This window comes from Nycticebus coucang, chromosome 21 (assembly GCF_027406575.1).
Source record: "Nycticebus coucang isolate mNycCou1 chromosome 21, mNycCou1.pri, whole genome shotgun sequence".
NCBI lineage: Eukaryota > Metazoa > Chordata > Mammalia > Primates > Lorisidae > Nycticebus > Nycticebus coucang.
This window is the reverse complement of record NC_069800.1, coordinates 10,918,631-10,937,431: the sequence shown is the minus strand read 5'-3', so window position 1 is coordinate 10,937,431 and position 18,801 is coordinate 10,918,631. Positions and strand designations below refer to the sequence as shown.

Sequence of the window (18,801 nt, the reverse complement as noted above, 5' to 3'; positions counted from 1 at the left end):
GAGTGTATAATGATTATTATTAACCATAGTAACCATGCTGGACTATCTCAGTTGACTGTGGTTCTGCTACAGATTTTATAGAACGTGCTGGCTCAAAAGAGCATCTTCAGCAGTCTTGAACCACACCAGAAACCGCAGAATTGAGAGAATTGTAGTTGACTGTGAACCAGGCCCATTGCTTTCCCTGGGTGCACTCAGATCTCATAGCTCACTAAATGGAAACTACCTTCTACTTTACAGAGGAGAGAACAGGCACGTAGAGGTTTAGTAACTTGCCTAGGGTCACATAGCTAATAAACAGAAGAGTCAAGATATGAACCCACTGGCTGTGGGTTCTGAATATAACACTGACCTTAGTGAAGGTGTTAAGGACAAGTGCAGCCCCTGGGAAAGGAAGGAGCATACAGTCAGAGGGGTCTGCCTGCAGGAGTGAGAAGCTACCCCAGCATCAGGACCCCACCTGCCTCCCACTTCCTGTACATGGGGGCCATTGTAGGGCTGGTGGTTGGTTGGTAGCTGAGGAGTGTGAATTTGCAAGTAATATTCAAATATACAGCATTTGCTCTCAACTGGGAATGGCTTTTGCTCTTTAGGGGAGTTTTGACAATGCCTGGAGATGTTGTCTGGTTCTCATGACTGGAGGGGTTGCTCCTGGAACCTGGTTGGGAGAGGCTGAGGGACATACCTACAGTGTACAGGGTGGCTCCAAAACAGGATCCAGACCAAACTGTCAGATGCGATGAAGTTAAGAAACTAACTTGAAATACAGTTGTAGAAAGGTCTAGGAGGACATTTGGAAGTTGTTGAGTTAAAAAAAATGAAAGCGAAAACTCAATTTCTTGCATTTCCAACCTGGCTTGTCATTCCTAAGGCACCATCAAGAGCAATCTTCTCTGTCTTCCTCATATATGTAACTGAAAATTTAAAAGTGTATTTTATAGTAATGAAATTGTATTTTATATGTCATTCTACACTGTATTGCCTCTTAAAATATGGCTTGAAAATCTAGATATACTTAGATCCATTTGCATTGTATCCCACGAAATAACGTGCCTTGATTTTTTTCACCCACCCCCTGATGGATCATGAGGTTTATCGATAGGGAAGGGAAACGATGAATGCTCCTTTGTCCACATCACAGTGCGTGCCCTGAGTCTGAATTCCTTGGTTAAGGAGTGCATTCAACGTGTATCCTGAAATTGAATCCATTCCTTGGTTAAGGAGTGTATTCGCAAGATAATAGTAAATTGTCTCCCAAAAGGGCAAAATCCACTTAGATTCCTGGCAGTGCCACAGGCCTGACAGTTCCTCTCATTTTTACCAACTGTAGATTTGTTTGTTGAACCAACAGATGTTTGTTGAACCAACAGATGCAAAATTAACATCTATTTATATTTATTTCTCTGCATAGCAAAAGAATCGAGTGTCTTTATTGAGCTGATGGCAGTCTGTTTTCTTCTGTGAGTTGTTTTCCTTTCCCTTCTGCTTTGCTTTTCAAGTTCTCACAGATTAGTAGGTCATCTTTATGTCCAATTTATTTTAATCTAGGATTGTTTTTACATGTACTGCCAGTATTTTGTCCTTGCCTGTTGTTTAAAATTTTGCTTACAGTGTCAAGATGTTTGATAAAAAATATTAACATAATAACATTTATCTTTTCCTTCCCATATGTTGTTTTGAATCTTGCTTAAGAAGGCCTTTTCCAACCTGAGTATAACAGTTGTTATAATTATTCTAAGACATAATTTTAGCTCATTAGTGTAGTTTAGATGTATTTTAGTTTATGATGTGGGTGCTGGATCTAACTTTTAAGTTTTAAAAATGAAGAGGCAATTTACCAAACACTGTTTTTAAAAAGATCTCTGTGTTTTGGAAAGCCAGTTCAGATATAATTGAATCTATTGCAAGATCTGTGATTTGCTTCACTTGACCTGTTTTTCTGCCCCTAGGCCGGTATGGTAGAGCTGCCATTGAGCAGGACGTTATTCTTTATAAAAGTTTTTAGAAAATAAGGATGGACGTTTCTTCTTTAAAATCTTTCTATTGCGAAATCAACATAAAAGGAGTCAAATTTGGAAAGCATAAATTGCAAGCAGCATGAATCTCCATAAAGGAACGCTGTGATACAATTCCCTGCATAAGTGACTCCAGAAAGTGAAAGGGGGAGGCGGCACCCAGAGACAAGACCGGGAGGGTGGAGAAGTTCAGACTAAATTTATTGAAAGGAATGGAGTCCCTCCTGGGCAGGGTAAAGATGCCTGTTGCACGGCTGTGGGCAGTTGGAGACCCCTTCTATATGGGGCTGTGGTGGTGGTGGGGACTTTGGTGGGTTAGGGTCCTTTGGTGTGAATTTCTTCAGGGGTGGGGCTAACTAGGTCCTTCCTGTTTTTTGTCTTAGAGGAAGAGAGAAAGAGGGAGAAGGGAGACAGAAGGGAGGCCCAAGAGAGACTGAGGAGAGGAAAGAAGGGGGAGGGAAGAAGAGGGGAGAGGGAGGAGGGGGAAGGGTTTGTGTGGGGCTGCATTAGGCCCCAACAGAAAGAACATCTCTGGTCTCCCAGGCGTCCAGTTACCACTGTCCCCTGCCCTGCCCCTGGAGTGACCTTTACTGAAGCCTGCATCCCTTAACACCTGTATATAAGTGGAGCCCTCTGTTACACATTGTTTTACTTTGGCTTTTATTTTTCAGTATTTATGAGCTTCACCTATGTTGTTACATGTGGCAAAAGTATGTTCATTATTTTAGAAATCAAGTGTTTTATTTCTTTTTATTTAAAAAGTTTATTGTATATATTTAAGGTGTACAGTATGATATTTTGCCATACATGGAGATGTGAAATGGTTACTACAATGAAGCAAATTACCATATCCCTCATCACACACATCTCCTTTCAGCAGAAATCTTGACTAGCAGTATTGTAGCTGCAGTCCTTGGGTCACACATCAGATCTGCGGACTCGCCCATTCTAGCCCCTGCTACTGATCATCTTCTGACTGATGTCTCCCCATCTCCTCCCTCACCAACCTCACTCCCTATGTGAAGTGAAATAAGCCAGATACAGAAAGAAAAACCCTGTATGATCTCACTTATATGTGATAGATTTTTTAATTTTATTTTTTAACTGGCATTAACAATTGTACATATTCATGGTGTACAAAGTGCTGGTTTGATACATACAACGTATAGCTATCAGGTCAGGGTAATTAGCATAGCCACCATCTTAAACATTCGTCATTTCTTTGTGTTCAGAATGTTCACTGTCTTACTTCCAGGTGTTTGAAGTTATAGATTATTGTTAGCCATAGTGATCCGACAATAGTGCAGGACACTAAAACGTATTCTTCCTGTCTAGCTACAATTTTGTGGCCTTTAACAAATCTCTCTCTGTTCTTTCTTCCTCTGACCCTCCCAGCCTCTAGTATCTTCTGTTGTTGTTTTTACTTCTATGAGATCAATTTTTTCGCATGTGAGTGTGGACATGCAGTGTCTAACTTTCTGTGCCTGGCGTATTTCACTTAACATAACGTCCTCCAGTTCCATCCATGTTACCACTGATGACAGGATTCTGTTCTATGGATGAGTAGTGTTCTATTTTATATAAAAAGTTTGTTCCTCTTGCTGTGTAGTATTTCATTATCGAAATACACTATAATTTTTGTATTCTTCCTATTCCTGATTCATACTTGGGTTGTTTTCAGTTTTTGACTGTCACAGGTGGTGGCTCTGTGTGCAGGGAGGCACACCTTGACGACACTGTGGGTTTGGTTCCAAAGCACCACAATAAAGCAAACATTGTAATAAAATGAATCACATTTTTCTTTTTCTTTTGGTTTTCCAGTGCATACAAAAGTTATGTTTGTTGTGACTCCAAGATAAAGATTCAAGACAGAAGCAAGTTTTCTCAGCACCCCTGGTCAGTGGTCACAGCAAGAGGGACAATGTCACAGTGACTATTTTCTTAGAGAAGAAAACCTGGAATGCAACTGGACATAAGTCCTGACATTGCTTTCTATGTAATATCACTACTCTTTCTTTGTTCTTGAAAAACCGTTTTTTCATTATTAGCTAGTATTTGGGGCCCAAATTTCTATCAGTGTTAAATATATGCCACTAAATAGATTTGGAAGTCCCTGGTCTATCAGACATGTTCTGTAGTGGAATTATAACTGTTACTAATGGATTAAAACCCTTTTATAGGTCAGGCATGGTGACTCAGGGAGCTGAGGCAGGTGGTTTGAGATCAGCCTGAGCCAGAGAGAGACCCTGTCTCTAAAAATAGCTGGTCATTGTGGCAGGCACCTGTAGTCCTGGCTACTTGGGAGGCTGAAGCAAGAGGATCACTGGAGCCCAAGAGTCTGAGGTTAATGTGAGCTGTAATGCCAAGGCACTCTACTGAGGGTGACAGTGAGTTTCTGTCTCAAAAAAAAAAAAAAAAAAAGCCTTTCTATGGTTATTTCTCAGGCTTTGTGATATGTAGGACAGCCTAAACTGAAACACAAATAATGTTTTTGAATATACCAAACACTGACTTTGTTAAGTTGTTTTTCTTCCTTCAGAAACCAAAGCACAATAGGAATAAGCGTTATATGCAATTCAAAATGTATTTCAAAGCAAGTACCAACAACAAATCATAAAGACTTTAAATAATGAAAACAGGCATAAGAAATATTGATGTTTTTATGCCTGCTAAAGTAACAAATACAGAATCAAATTTAGAAAAAATTCAGATTCCGCCAGGCACCGTGGCCCACGTCTGTAATCCTAGCACTCTGGGAGGATGAGGCAGGTGGGCTGCTTGAGCTCAGGAACTTGAGACTAGCCTGAGCAAGAGTAAAAACCCTGTCTCTACTAAAAATAGAAAAATTATCCAGGTGTAGTGATGTAGTCCTATATGTTCCCAGCTACTCAGGAGGCTGACACAAGAGGATTGCTTGAGCCCAAGAGTTTGAGGTTGATGTGAGCTATGATGTCACTGCACTCTACCCAGGGGAAACTGAGTGAGACCCTTTCTCAAAAAACAGAAATCAGATTCCTCCTAGAGTATACTAAAAAAAAACCCCCAAAACTATGTTTACACAAAACTGTAGTCTATTAAAGGTGCAATAGAATTATGTCTAGAAAACCAATGCATATATCTTAGTTAGCATTTTTGCAAGAAAATATTTTTTTATCATTTGAATCTTCAGCAAGTTATAATTTTTTTGCTGGTACAGGGTCTTGCCTTGATGTTGACTGATGACAACAGGCTACTGAATGATCAGGGTGGTAGTGCTGAAGGTTGGGTTGGTTGTGGCAATTTCTTGAAATAAGACAGCAATAAAATTTGCCACACTGATTGATACTTCCTTTCATAAATATTTCTCTATAGCATGCAATACTGTTTGAGAGAATTTGACCCACAGTAGAATGCCTTTCAAAATTGGAGTCAATTCTCAAGTCTTATCAACTAAGCTTATGGAATATTCTCAAACTTTTGTTGTCATTTCAATAGTGTTCACAGAATCTTCACCAGAAATAGATTTTATCTCAAGAAACTCTACTTTCTTTGCTCTTCCTTAAGAAGCAACTCCTCACATGTTCAAGTCTGATGACTAGCAATTCAGTCAGTTCTTCAGGGGCCACTTCCAATTCTCTTGCTCTTTCTACCACATCTGCAACTTGAACTCCTCAAAGTTATTCATGAGGGCTGGAATCAACTTCTTCCAAATTCTTGTGAATGTTGATATTTTGACCTCTTCCCATAGAATCACAAATGTTCTGAGGGAAGCTAAGAATGGAGAATCCTTGCTTTACTTACTGTGTTCTTGGCTGTGCAGAAGCTTTTTAGTTTGATCAGGTCCCAGTAGTGTATTTTTGAAGCTGCTTCAATTGCCCGGGGGGTCCTCCTCATAAAATACTCGCCCAGACCAATTTCCTCAAGGGTTTTCCCTGCACTCTCTTCTAGTATTTTTATAGTTTCGTGCCTTAAGTTTAAATCTTTAATCCAGTGAGAGTCTATCTTAGTTAATGGTGAAAGGTGTGGGTTCAGTTTCAGTCTTCTGCAGGTCGCCAGCCAGTTCACCCAGCACCTTTTGTTAAATAGGGAATCTTTTCCCCCACGGAATGTTTTTAATTGGCTTATCAAAGATCAAATAACGGTAAGTAGCTGGATTCATCTCTTAGTTCTCTATTCTGTTCCAGACATCTACTTCTCTGTTTTTGTGCCAGTACCATGCTGTTTTGATCACTATCGATTTGTAGTATAGTCTGAGGTCTGGTAGCATGATTCCTCCTGCTTTGTTTTTATTTCTGAGTAATGTCTTGGCTATTTGAGTTTTTTTTTTTTTTTTTGTAGAGACAGAGTCTCACTGTACCACCCTCGGTAGAGTGCCGTGGCGTCACACGGCTCACAGCAACCTCTAACTCTTGGGCTTACGCGATTCTCTTGCCTCAGCCTCCCGAGCAGCTGGGACTACAGGCGCCCGCCACAGCGCCCGGCTATTTTTTTTGGTTGCAGTTTGGCCGGGGCTGGGTTTGAACCCGCCACCCTCGGCATATGGGGCCGGCGCCCTACTCACTGAGCCACAGGCGCCGCCCCGGCTATTTGAGTTTTTTTCTGATTCCATATAAAACAAAGTATTGTTTTTTCAAGATCTTTAAAGTATGACAGTGGAGCTTTAATAGGGATTGCATTGAAATTATATATTGCTTTGGGTAGTATGGACATTTTTAACAATATTGATTCTTCCCAGCCATGAGCGTGGTATGTTTTTCCATTTGTTAACATTTTTAGTTATTTCTTTTCTTAGAGTTTCATAGTTCTCTTTATAGAGATCTTTCATGTCCTTTGTTAGATAAACTCTGAAATATTTTATCTTCTTTGGCACTACTGTGAATGGAATAGAGTCCTTAACTGTTTTTTCAGCTTGACTATTGTTGGTATATATAAAGGCTACCGATTTATGAATGTTGATTTTGTAACCTGAGATGCTGCTGTATTCCTTGATCACTTCTAAGAGTTTTATTGTAGAATCCCTGGCATTTTCCAGATATACAATCATATCATCTGTAAAGAGCGAAAGTGCAGGTTATGTCTCCAACAAAGGTTTAATAACCAGAATCCACAGAGAACTCAAACGTATAAGCAAGAAAAGAACAAACGGGCCGGGCGTGGTGGCTCACGCCTGTAGTCCCAGTGCTGTGGGAGGCCGAGGCAGGTGGATTGCCTGATCTCAGAGGTTCGAGAACAGTATGACCAGCAGTGAGCCAGAGCAAGACCCCATCTCTACTAACATCAAAAACAGCCAGACGTTGTGGAGGGTGTCTATAAATCCCAGCTACTGGGGAGGCAACGAGATAGAGCATCGCCAGAGGAAGCATTGAAAAAAAGAAGAAAGAAAATGAACAACAACAGAAAAAGAGTACTTCAAATAAAGAAGAATGATGAACAAGCAAGCTGAAAATAAAAATTAAAAAAATTAAAAAAAAAAAGAAAAGAACAAATGATCCCATCGCAGGCTGGGCAAGGGACTTGAAGAGAAACTTCTCTGAAGAAGACAGTCACGCAGCCTACAGACATACAAGAAAATGCTCATCATCTTTAATCATCAGAGAAATGCAAATCAAAACTACTTTGAGATATCATCTAACTCCAGTGAGACTAGCCTATATCACAAAATCCCAAGACCAGAGATGGTGGCGTGGATGTGGAGAAAAGGGAACACTTCTACACTGCTGGTGGGAATGCAAATTAATACATTCCTTTTGGAAAGATGTTTGGAGAACACTGAGAGATCTAAAAATAGATCTGCCATTCAATCCTATAATTCCTCTACTAGGCATATACCCAGAAGACCAAAAATCACATCATAACAAAGATATTTGTACCAGAATGTTTATTGTAGCCCAATTCATAATTGCTAAGTCATGGAAAAAGCCCAAGTGCCCATCAATCCACAAATTAATAATTAATAAATTGTGTTATATGTACACAATGGAATATTATGCAGCCTTAGAGAAAGATGGAGACTTTATCTCTTTCATGTTTACATGGATGGAGCTGGAACATATTCTTCTTAGTAAAGTATCTCAAGAATGGAAGAAAAAGTATCCAATGTACTCAGCCCTACTATGAAACTAATTTATGGCTTTCATATGAAAGCTATAACCCAGTTATAACCCAAGAATTGGGGGAAGTAGGAAAGGGGGGGAGGGAGGTGGGAGGTGGGCGGAGGGAGGGAGATTGGTGGGATTACACCTGCAGTGCATCTTACAAGGGTATATGTGAAACTTAGTAAATGTAGAATGTAAATGTCTTAACACAATAACTAAGAAAATTCCAGGAAGGCTATGTTAACCAGTGTGATGAAAATGTATCAAACGGTTTATAAAACCAGTGTATGGTGCCCCATGATCACATAAATGTACACAGCTATGATTTAATAAAAAAAAAAAATGGAAAATCCTTTCCAAAATGTTTTCAGTTTATTTTTCCCCTTATTTTTCACTATCAATGGGAGCTACATGCATAGCATTATAAAATGTATTTCTTAAATAAGACCTGAAATTTTGAAAGTACTCCCAGATCCACGGGCTGCAGAATGCGTGTTGTGTCCGTTCATCCCTGTGCATCTCTAGCTTTGCTTGACTGGCCAGGTGCATTGTTGATGACTGGTGATATCATTTAAAAACAATCCTTTTTTTACTGAGCAGGTCTCAACAGTGAGCTTAAAATATTTAGTAAACTGTGCTGTAACAGATGTGTAATCATTGAAACCTCATTGTTTCAGTGAGAGTGTGGGCAAAGTCAGTTTGGCATAATTTTTAAAATGTTCAGAATGATAAATGAGCTCTGGCTTTAACTTAAAATCACCAGCCGATTAGCCTTTTATAGGAGAGTCATTCTGACCCTGGAAGCTTTGAAACCAGGTATTAATTTCTCCAATCTACCTCAAAGTCCTAGATGGCATCTTCTCTCAATAGAAGGCTCTTTCTTTTCTTTCTTTTTTTTTTTTTTTTTTGCAGTTTTGGCCAGGGCCAGGCTTGAACCCGCCACCCCTAGTATATGGGGCTGGCGCCCTACTCCTTGAGCCACAGGTGCCACCCAGAAGGCTTTTTCATCTACATTGACAATCTGTTGTTCAGTATAGTCACTTTAATCAATAATCTTAGTGAGATCTTATGGGTCATTTGCTGTATCTTCTACATCAGCACCTGCTTCCTCACCTCAAACTTTTGTGTTATGGAGACAGCTTCTTACCTTGAACCTTATGACCAATGCCTGCTAGCTCCAAACTTTCCTGCTGCAGCTCCCCCAGCACATTGTACCCCATAAATGCATTAATGTATAAGTTATGATTTAATAAACAAATTAAGAGGAAAAAATGACAAAAAAGAAGAGAGTTAGGGCCTTTCTCTGGATTAGGTTTTGGCTTAAGTGAAGGTGGTGGCTGGTTTGATCCTCTGTTCAGACCACTCAGACTTTCTCCCTGTCAGCAATAAACCTCTTGTTTTTGTTATCATTCATGTATTCACAGGAGTAGCACTTTTAAGTTCTTTCAATAACTTTTCCTTTGCATTCACAACTTGTCTATTTGGTACAAGAGGCCTATCTCAGCTTTTATCATGCCTTCCTCACTAAGCTTAATCATTTCTAACTTATGTTTTAAAGTGAGGGATGTGTGATTGTTCATTTCACTTGAACACTTACAGGCTATTGTAGAGTTTTTAATTGATTTTACTTCAATATTGTTGTGTCTCAGAGAATAGGGAGGCCTGAGGTAAGGAAGAGGGATGTAGGAATGGCTGGTCTATGGGGCGATAAGAACACACACATGTTCAAGTTTACCATATTTATGAGTATTGTTTGTGGTGCTCCCCAAACAATAGTATGATGGCATTATCAGCAATATTGTCATGTTACAATAGAAACATCAAGGATCATTGATCACAGATTACCATAACAGATATAATAATAATGTACAAGTTTGAAATATCACAAGAATCATCCAAATGTGATGGAGAGACATGAGGTGAGCACATGCTGCTGTGAAAATGGCACCAGCAGACTCACCTGACATGGGGTCATCATGGACCTCAGTTCATAAAAGACGCAATATCTGCAAAGCATAATAAAGTGAAGCAGTGAAATGAGACATGTCTGTGAGTGTGTGTGTGCCTTCCTGTGAGTGTGAGTGTGTGTGTGCCTTCCTATGAAGGTGTGTACCTTCCTGTGAGTGTGTGTGCCTTCCTGTGAGTGTGAGTGTGTGTACCTTCCCGTGATGTGTGTGCCTTCCTATGAGTGTGAGTGTGTGCCTTCCTGTGAGTGTGAATGTGTGTATGTGCCTTCCTGTGAGTATAAGTGTGTGTGTGCCTTCCTGTGAGTGTGAGCGTGTCTACCTTCCTGTAAGTGTGTGTGCCTTCCTATGAGTGTGAGTGTGTGCCTTCCTATGAGGGTGTGTGCCTTCCTGTGAGTGTGTGTGCCTTCCTGTGAGTGTAAGTGTGCATGCCTTTGAAGTTGAGCATACATCTAAGAGATGTAGAATTGCTGGGTCAAAGACTATGCAAATTTCCATCTCTGACTTTTATCAATGAGGTTAGCCCTGTATATAAAGGGTTTAGGTGAGAATTTTGGGCCTCTATCTTAAGCCGATTATGCCATGTAGCATAACTGAAGCACAGAGTAAAATTTGTCATGTTCATTGTTTTTGAGGTCCTATACTATAGGGCATGTACATCAGGGGCAGGAAATTTGGCAGCATCGTAGAGTTCTGCCTGCCACATGCATTTTGTTCAATGACTAGGCAACTTTTCTAGAATTTCTGAAAAGTTTATTGTCTTTTCTCAGTTATCTCTGATTGTTCTGGGACCAGTTATTGGGTTTAACTTGATCTTTCTTTTTAATGTCTTCTTTCCCCAAGTCTTTTTTAATAAGGTCCACATTTGCTGTTGCTCCAGTTCCTCAAAAGGCCTTCCTTGAGTAGAAAGGCTGATGGGGACTCCATGTGGGCAGGATGCCCTGAGAGGAAGGGCTGTTGGAGGCTTCATAACATTTAATATGTGTAGATTACTAAAATTGCCAAAGAACGGGCAATTTAGAGACAATCCATACACTCTAAGCAAGTTTCATGTGGGGGCATCTTTTTATTCCCTCAGTATCTCTTGGTTAAGTGTGAAGATGCTATAACCTCAGCCATTAGCTTTCCCAGGAGAACATTCTTTGGGGAATAGTTTTTTTGCTTTATCTTTAATTAATTTAAAATTAAATACAACAATGAAAAAGAGATGTCAAGGTAATAATCTTCCTAAGTTACCCCAAAACTTCTGGCAAGGAAACTTGGATAAGGGACAGGGAGACATTCTTTGCCCTAAGCAGTCAATGACAACTCACAGTCAACTGATATAACAATTGATTCTATGTATCATTTATGATATATAATTTTTAAATTACTAATTGACAGGTGACAGATAGTTTGGAGTACTATCTTGAAGTCAAAATTTCCCGAACAATGTGCAAGAAAGCTTCAGGAGAAAATGAAAACTGCTTATTTCAAACAAATCCTCAAATGCAAAAGGTATGTGGCTGAGGCAAGTCAGGGTGGGGTGGGGTGGGGTGGGAAGGGTGGCGATGGCCCTCATTAGATTTGTGTACCAGAGAGGACCCTTAGGACCAATTTTGCTTTAGTTTTCTAGTTTTCCATGTTCTGTTCATATTCAGGATTGTAGATGGCCAGATTCCCCCCATCCCACCTACACACACAAGAAACACATGCACTTAGTGGCTAAAGCAAAATCAGTTCTAGTCTACATCTGGGCTGGGCTCTGCTGGAATGTTCTTCTACCCCCTGTGGTGTCTGCTGGGGCATTTACATTCCAGATAGCTGTTTTACCCACACATCCAGTACCTCAGCCGGGATGGCTGAGATGATTGGGGGCTTGCCAGACATCCTTCCATTCTGCTCAGGGACTCCCCCTGAGGCCAGCTGGTAGGGTGGTCAGTCATCCTGCTTTGTTCAGGCCTGAAGTGTTTTCTGGGATGTGGGCCTTTGAGTGCTGAAAGCATGGAAACCTCAGGCAAACCAAGAAGAGTTGGTCATTCTAAGCTTGGATGACCTCACAAGATGGCGCTCTCAAGGGCATTCAACTTCATACTGACAGTGGAGGAATTGGTGGCAGCCATGCTCATGTACTATATACCCCACAGGGTGTTGACCTGGTAGAAAACATGGCATGACTTCCCTCCACTGAAGTCCTTAAAAAGAGGGTTCCTCTCAGTGCCAGGGCCCCAAAAGTGTGTGACTGCTTTAGAGCAGGGTACATCTGAGTCCAACAGTTTGGCTGTTATGTGGAAGTGCTGGGCAGATTTGGGACAGTCCCAACATGAGTCCCGATGACCACATAGACTCCATGGAGCCTGATGTATACAATTTACTGCTTCTTCATGTCAGAGATGAGGTAACCTCAGCCAGGTTGGGGTGTCATTAGGCCTTGTGTCCAGGTAGGGACAGCTACAAGGGAGCCAATTCATCACAGAGGGGCCCACCTTAGTAAAAAATTCCCTTGCTCTTCACCTAGTTGATTAATAGGGATACATTTTAGATTTAAATTTAATCTTTTTAAGTGTACATAAATATTTTCTTTTTCTTTTCTTTTTTGGCCAGGGCTGGGTTTGAACCCACCACCTCCAGCATATGGGGCCGGCACCCTATTCCTTTGAGCCATAGGCACCAATATTTTCTAAAAGTGCATTCTCATTAAAGTGCAAATGATGAGTGGTGGCATGCCCCAGGGTCCCCTGGTGAAGTCCTAATCCTACCCCTGTCTAGGAGTTACCACTGTGATCATTTGAGTACCCTTAAGATAATTTCACTATAAATGTATATGAACTGATATAGCCTTTCTTCTTTTTCCTTGTTTATTTTTCTGATGCAACTTTCTTTTTTTGCATTTTCATGTTTGTCTTAGCAATCTTCTCATAGCAGTTGTGTTCAATTTTTATATTTCATACTTGACGCTGCATTGAAAGTCTCTATACATGTGTTTTTCTGCATTTTTTCACCCATTTGGTAAATACCTAAAGACATGCCTAGGCATAAATCATATCAGATTAGTGGTTGCCAAAAGTTACTAAAACATTCTCCAGTAAAAAGTATCTTCTTATTATACTGAATAATAGTAGACATCATTATAGGTGCCAAATGCAAGTAGGTGGCTACATCTAGAGAATGAATTTTTGTCATAAGCTACTAGAAATAGTTATGAATTAATTTTCCAAAAATTCAGTTAGATACTAAAAGTGATAAACCAAATATCCATGTGCCTAATACACAGGTTTTAAAAGTATTATTATTTTATCATATGAATTTTAAATATCTATTTCTTTTTAAAATTTTTTATTTATTTTTACAAATAAATTTTCTTACATATATTGAAGGTATATAACTATGGAATTCACAGAGATAGCACAATGGTTACCACAGTGAAGGAAATTAACATATCCATCATCTTACATTCTTACCCATTTTTTGGTTTGATTTGGTGGCATGAGCAGCTAAATTGAGTCATTTAACAGGAATTGTTCATCTTATATTTGCCACTTTGTGACTTCTGAACTACATTTCCCCGTGTCTTCCCTGACCTGGGTAACCACTATAAATAGTTGTGAATTAATATTCCAGAAATCCAGGTAGATTCAAAGAATGATATACCAAATACCCATGCTCATTACCACACAGAGTTCACAACACATTATCATCTTATTGCATTAATCTTAAATATCTATTTATTTCTTAGATTCCACATGTGAGATCATGTAATATTTTTTCATTCTGTATCTAGCTTATTTCTCTAAATATAATGTCCTCCAAGTTCATCCATGTTGTGCAAAGGGCAGAATCACCATTTAAAAGGCTGACTAATATTACTTTGTGTATCTATACCACAATTTATTTATTTATCTGTCCAGTGATGGACGATTGAGCTCTTTCTGTATCTTGGGCTTTTGTGAATAGCACTGCATTGAGTTTAAGAAAGCGTACAGATATTTTTCCAAGGTGGTGATGTTTTTCTAGAGCTGGTGCTGAGTTCTGTGGTAGTTCTATTTATAATTTCTTTGGGAACCTTCACACTGTTTTCCATAATGGCTGCACCAATTTACATTCCCACCAACAGCGACAAGGGCACCCTCTCTCCACACCTTCACCAGCATTTGATAGCTCTTGATTTTTTGATAATTGCCATCCTAATGGGTGGTATGAATTCAAAATATTTATTTTATAAGTGAATATTACATATCCATTCCATTCCTTCTCTTAAAAATTACTGATCTTCTAAAATTGGTGAGTAACATTCCTACCCATGTTTTAAAACTTTTATCTATGTACACAGAGTTTTGTATGTTTTTTAAAATTTATATAAATTTTGAAACTTGCTCTTTTTTTTTTCATTCAACAATATGTTTTGAGATGTATTCATGTTGGTACAATCTGCCATTATTTACTTAAGCCAAATGATTTCTTGGGCCAGTGGATGTATACAGAAATAAGCCAAAAATTATTTTCATTACTGTTAGTTAAACTATTGTATGACTACATGACATTGTATATAATCAGACCTTATTATGGACATTTCTGGCTGTTTTTAGTATTTCACTTTTAGCAACAATGCTGTGAGGGTCTGATGTGTGCTGACCATACCAAGGGATGGTGCAGGGTGGGACTGCTGTGCTGCACGGCATGTATGGCTCCTGTGCAGGGGTGGGAGTGCCACACTGCACAGCAGGTACAGCTCGCACCTTATACCTCACACAGCTCAGGGGTGGGAGTGCCACACTGCACAGTATGTACGGCTTGCATACATGTGACAGCTTCACGTTTACTCTCCAAAACGGTTAAAGCAACATGGCTCCACTCAGGGTTGTGTGCAGTTGTTCATTTCCCCACAGTCTTGCCATCACTCGGTGTTGAGAGTCTTTAAAGTTTCCAGTCTGATATATGTGAGAGGTTACCTCTCATCATTTTACTTTGCATTCCCTGATTTTCAACAAGGCGAGATGTTTTAATATTCGTAGCTTTTCACTTCGAGGACTTTCTGTTTAAGACCCCTGGAGCAATCAGATGCCCCTATCAGGAGCTGTGGCCTCAGGTGAGAGGAACAGAGCCAACCCTCTGCAACCCCTGACCTCACTCTCCTCCTGTTTCCTACTTTCCTGCTTTTGTTCCCCCTTGGCCCAACCCAAACTGGCATAGTCCATAGTGGTCACAGGGCAAGAGTGGCCCACTGGAGCAGCCCATGGAGGTCAGTCCTCCAAGACAGACCAGGTGGAGCCAGCAGATATACAGTTATGGACAGGCAAATGGAGCAGGCCCAGCACAGAGGCTGGGAGGAGCTGTGAGGTCAGCGTGAGTCCATTAGCTATCCATCTGATGCCTCACGTGAGAGGTGATTCTGGGTAGATTGGTGGAGATGCCTAATTAGATTCTGGATCCATGAAAGGTTCATTCAAAATTTGCTGAGGGATTGGACATAGAGTGTGAGAAGAGGAAACTCGAGGATGACTTTAGGTTTGAGGGGTTTCAAGGCAGCTTACTGTCATGACTTTCTCTTAGGATCTCACTGTCTATATTGAGTGCTTGGCATTTAACAAACCTTCATTGGCTCTCTGAGTCTACATGGAGATTTCCTTCCATTTCTGATCTTGCATGGGACTGTAGAACTCCTGCAGGTGGGACCTTACCTGTTTTCTTGGATTATTTATTAGGATTTAGAAAAGAAAGAGTAAACATCTGGTCTTGGAAAATAAATTTTTAAAACTTACTATTTTAAATAGCTATTGGCCTCATAAAATAAAATCCAATCATTTCCCAAACTCTAAAATTATGTGAGAACATCATATAACAAAACTATTTGATCTTACACTATGGTGCTTCCACGTATTATTTAGTTGATGCCTGAGAAATAATTATTTAAGAGTTTCCCCAAAATTTTTAGCTATTATAAACAGTGGTATAATGAATATTTATTTCTATTTGTGTATCTATCTGATTATTGTTTCCTTACACAGGCAAAGTTGTAAGAAATTGAATTACTCATCCAGTATTTTTTCACCTCTTAATAATCTTGATATATGGGCGGCGCCTGTGGCTCAAAGGAGGAGGGCACCAGTCCCATATGCTGGAGGTGGTGTGTTCAAACCCAGCCCCAGCCAAAAACTGCCAAAAGAAAAAAAAAAAAAAAAGAACAATCTTGATATACATCATTAAAATGCCTTCTATAAGATCTTGATCATTGGATTTTTCAGTTCCTCAGTTTTGGGACTGTTTTTCATTTACCTTGGCTGGTCCACAAGTTAAGCAACAAATCAGCTTTCTGATAAGCCCGATGCCCACTCTCTCCCTTTCCACCACTGCGAGGCTCCAGGAGCCCCCGACAGCCCCTCCTGCCTGGGTGCATCAAGGAGGTCTGGCTCAGCTCTGTGTGGGCCTCTGTCTCCTTCAGAGTATCCCACACCTTATACCTCACACGGGTCTGTGTGGGCCGCTGTCTCCTTCAGAGTATCCCACACCTTATACCTCACACGGGTCTGTGTGGGCCGCTGTCTCCTTCAGAGTATCCCACACCTTATACCTCACACGGGTCTGTGTGGGCCGCTGTCTCCTTCAGAGTATCCCACACCTTGTACCTCACACGGGTCTGTGTGGGCCGCTGTCTCCTTCAGAGTATCCCACACCTTGTACCTCACACGGGTCTGTGTGGGCCGCTGTCTCCTTCAGAGTATCCCACACCTTACACCTCACACGGGTCTGTGTGGGCCGCTGTCTCCTTCAGAGTATCCCACACCTTACACCTCACACGGGTCTGTGTGGGCCGCTGTCTCCTTCAGAGTATCCCACACCTTACACCTCACACGGGTCTGTGTGGGCCGCTGTCTCCTTCAGAGTATCCCACACCTTGTACCTCACACGGGTCTGTGTGGGCCGCTGTCTCCTTCAGAGTATCCCACACCTTGTACCTCACACGGGTCTGTGTGGGCCGCTGTCTCCTTCAGAGTATCCCACACCTTGTACCTCACACGGGTCTGTGTGGGCCGCTGTCTCCTTCAGAGTATCCCACACCTTACACCTCACACGGGTCTGTGTGGGCCGCTGTCTCCTTCAGAGTATCCCACACCTTATACCTCACACGGGTCTGTGTGGGCCGCTGTCTCCTTCAGAGTATCCCACACCTTATACCTCACACGGGTCTGTGTGGGCCGCTGTCTCCTTCAGAGTATCCCATACCTTATACCTTACAAGTTTCACCTCTATTCAGTGTGCTCGTTCACATTCACATCGATGTCGTGGAGGTATTCTGACTTTATTTTTTTATTCTAACTGAATAATAATTTTAAGAGAAAGAGAATAATAATTTTAAGAGAACAAGCGAAGGAAAGCAATGTGCTCGCTCTTATGCTGTGGGCCTGAAGCCCTACTTCTTCTGTAGGACTCTGGGGTGAGATCCATGTCCTTCTTGCCCACTCTCCAGCAGCAAGCTTTCCTTCTCGGCTGCTGGCCATGTGTGATCTGCTTCCCTCCCTGAGGCATGCAGACCCTTGTACTGCTGGGGTCCTGCTCTTTCCCTGTATGTAGTATGGGGTCTCCATGGGCTAGGGGTGGTGGGGCTAAGTGAGCTCCAGAGCTGGAGATGGAGTTTCCCAGGGATGACCAGTTCCTAAGCTCTAACCCTGCTGTCTGCAAGTGAAGGCTGCGTTGTCCATGACAGCTCAGGTCACATCAGGGAGAGCTGAGGCAGATCCACGGTGAATGGGCCACTCCCCTGCCGTCATGTCCTAGGTGGGGGAACTCAGCACCTTAAAAACCTGAGACCTGAAAACAAAAACGTCTATTATTTTTTCATTTTTCTCTTATACTGTGTACAAGCTAATTATTACTTTTGTCTCTTTTAGATGATTTTTTGCACCTTTATTGTTAGATCCAAACCATGGAAGTTTGAACTCACTGTCCTGAGGAAACAGTGCAGAGATATCTAGCCATCTCCTACCGCATTCTGCCACACTCACTTCCATTTTAAAGAAGCAAAGACACTCACAAGAAATTTGAACAACACAGTTGACCCACTGACTTCCTTTTTGTGGCCTTTCTACTTTTTTGTGTTCTTCAGGGGCTGATACTGAGAATGTGTGGTGTGTTTAACAGCATTGGCAGCCTCTTCTAGCCAGTGACTTCACTTACTAGCATGAACAACCTGCTACCAATAAATGGAAGCAGTTTCTACACCTCAGCAGACTCTGAGTGCAAATTCCTTTTTGCTGACAGTTCTTTCTGAATAACTGACCAGAGGACCCAGCCTTCAGTCACATCCAGTATCTGGGAACTTCCTGTAAGGCTCCAAGGTCCAGCTGCCTGTTCTCCCATGGATTTCCATAGACACCTCCCTTCCCTGCCCTGAGAAGACACAGACCATAGGGTTAGAAACAGCTGGTTTTAAACTCCAGATGCAAGAGACAGTTGGGCCATTTGGAGATTAATGTTGGTTTTGAAAAAATACATGGAGAGAGGGCTCCATCTGTGTGTGTGTCACAAGTATGTTCATGGTTGGGTGTGCCAAACTAACACTGCATGAGAAATTACCCAACCACTTAATGGCTGAAGCAAATTATTTACACATCTCATGGGGCTCTGACGAGACCACGAGGCCACATACACACTGACCACACAGCCATTATCTGAAGGCTTGATTGGCGCTGGAAAACTCCCTTCTAAGGATGCTCCCTCGAGTGGCACAGGCTGGCTGCTCTACACTTGGGCCTCTGCGCAGGGCTACCTATG

The 18,801-nt window shown here is 41.3% G+C and overlaps 1 protein-coding gene across 1 annotated transcript in view; it reads left to right on the top strand.

Moving 5' to 3' along the window:
- The window catches only part of LOC128573460 (cystatin-13-like), a 28,379-nt gene extending 9,996 nt beyond the window's left edge, over positions 1–18,383 (top strand). The window contains exons 2-3 of the mRNA XM_053573726.1: positions 11,437–11,550; positions 17,919–18,383. Coding sequence (XP_053429701.1) covers positions 11,437–11,550; positions 17,919–18,002 — 198 coding nt within the window. The 3' untranslated portion in view covers positions 18,003–18,383. The remainder of the gene's footprint in view (positions 1–11,436; positions 11,551–17,918) is intronic.
- The last annotated feature ends 418 nt before the right edge of the window (positions 18,384–18,801 follow it).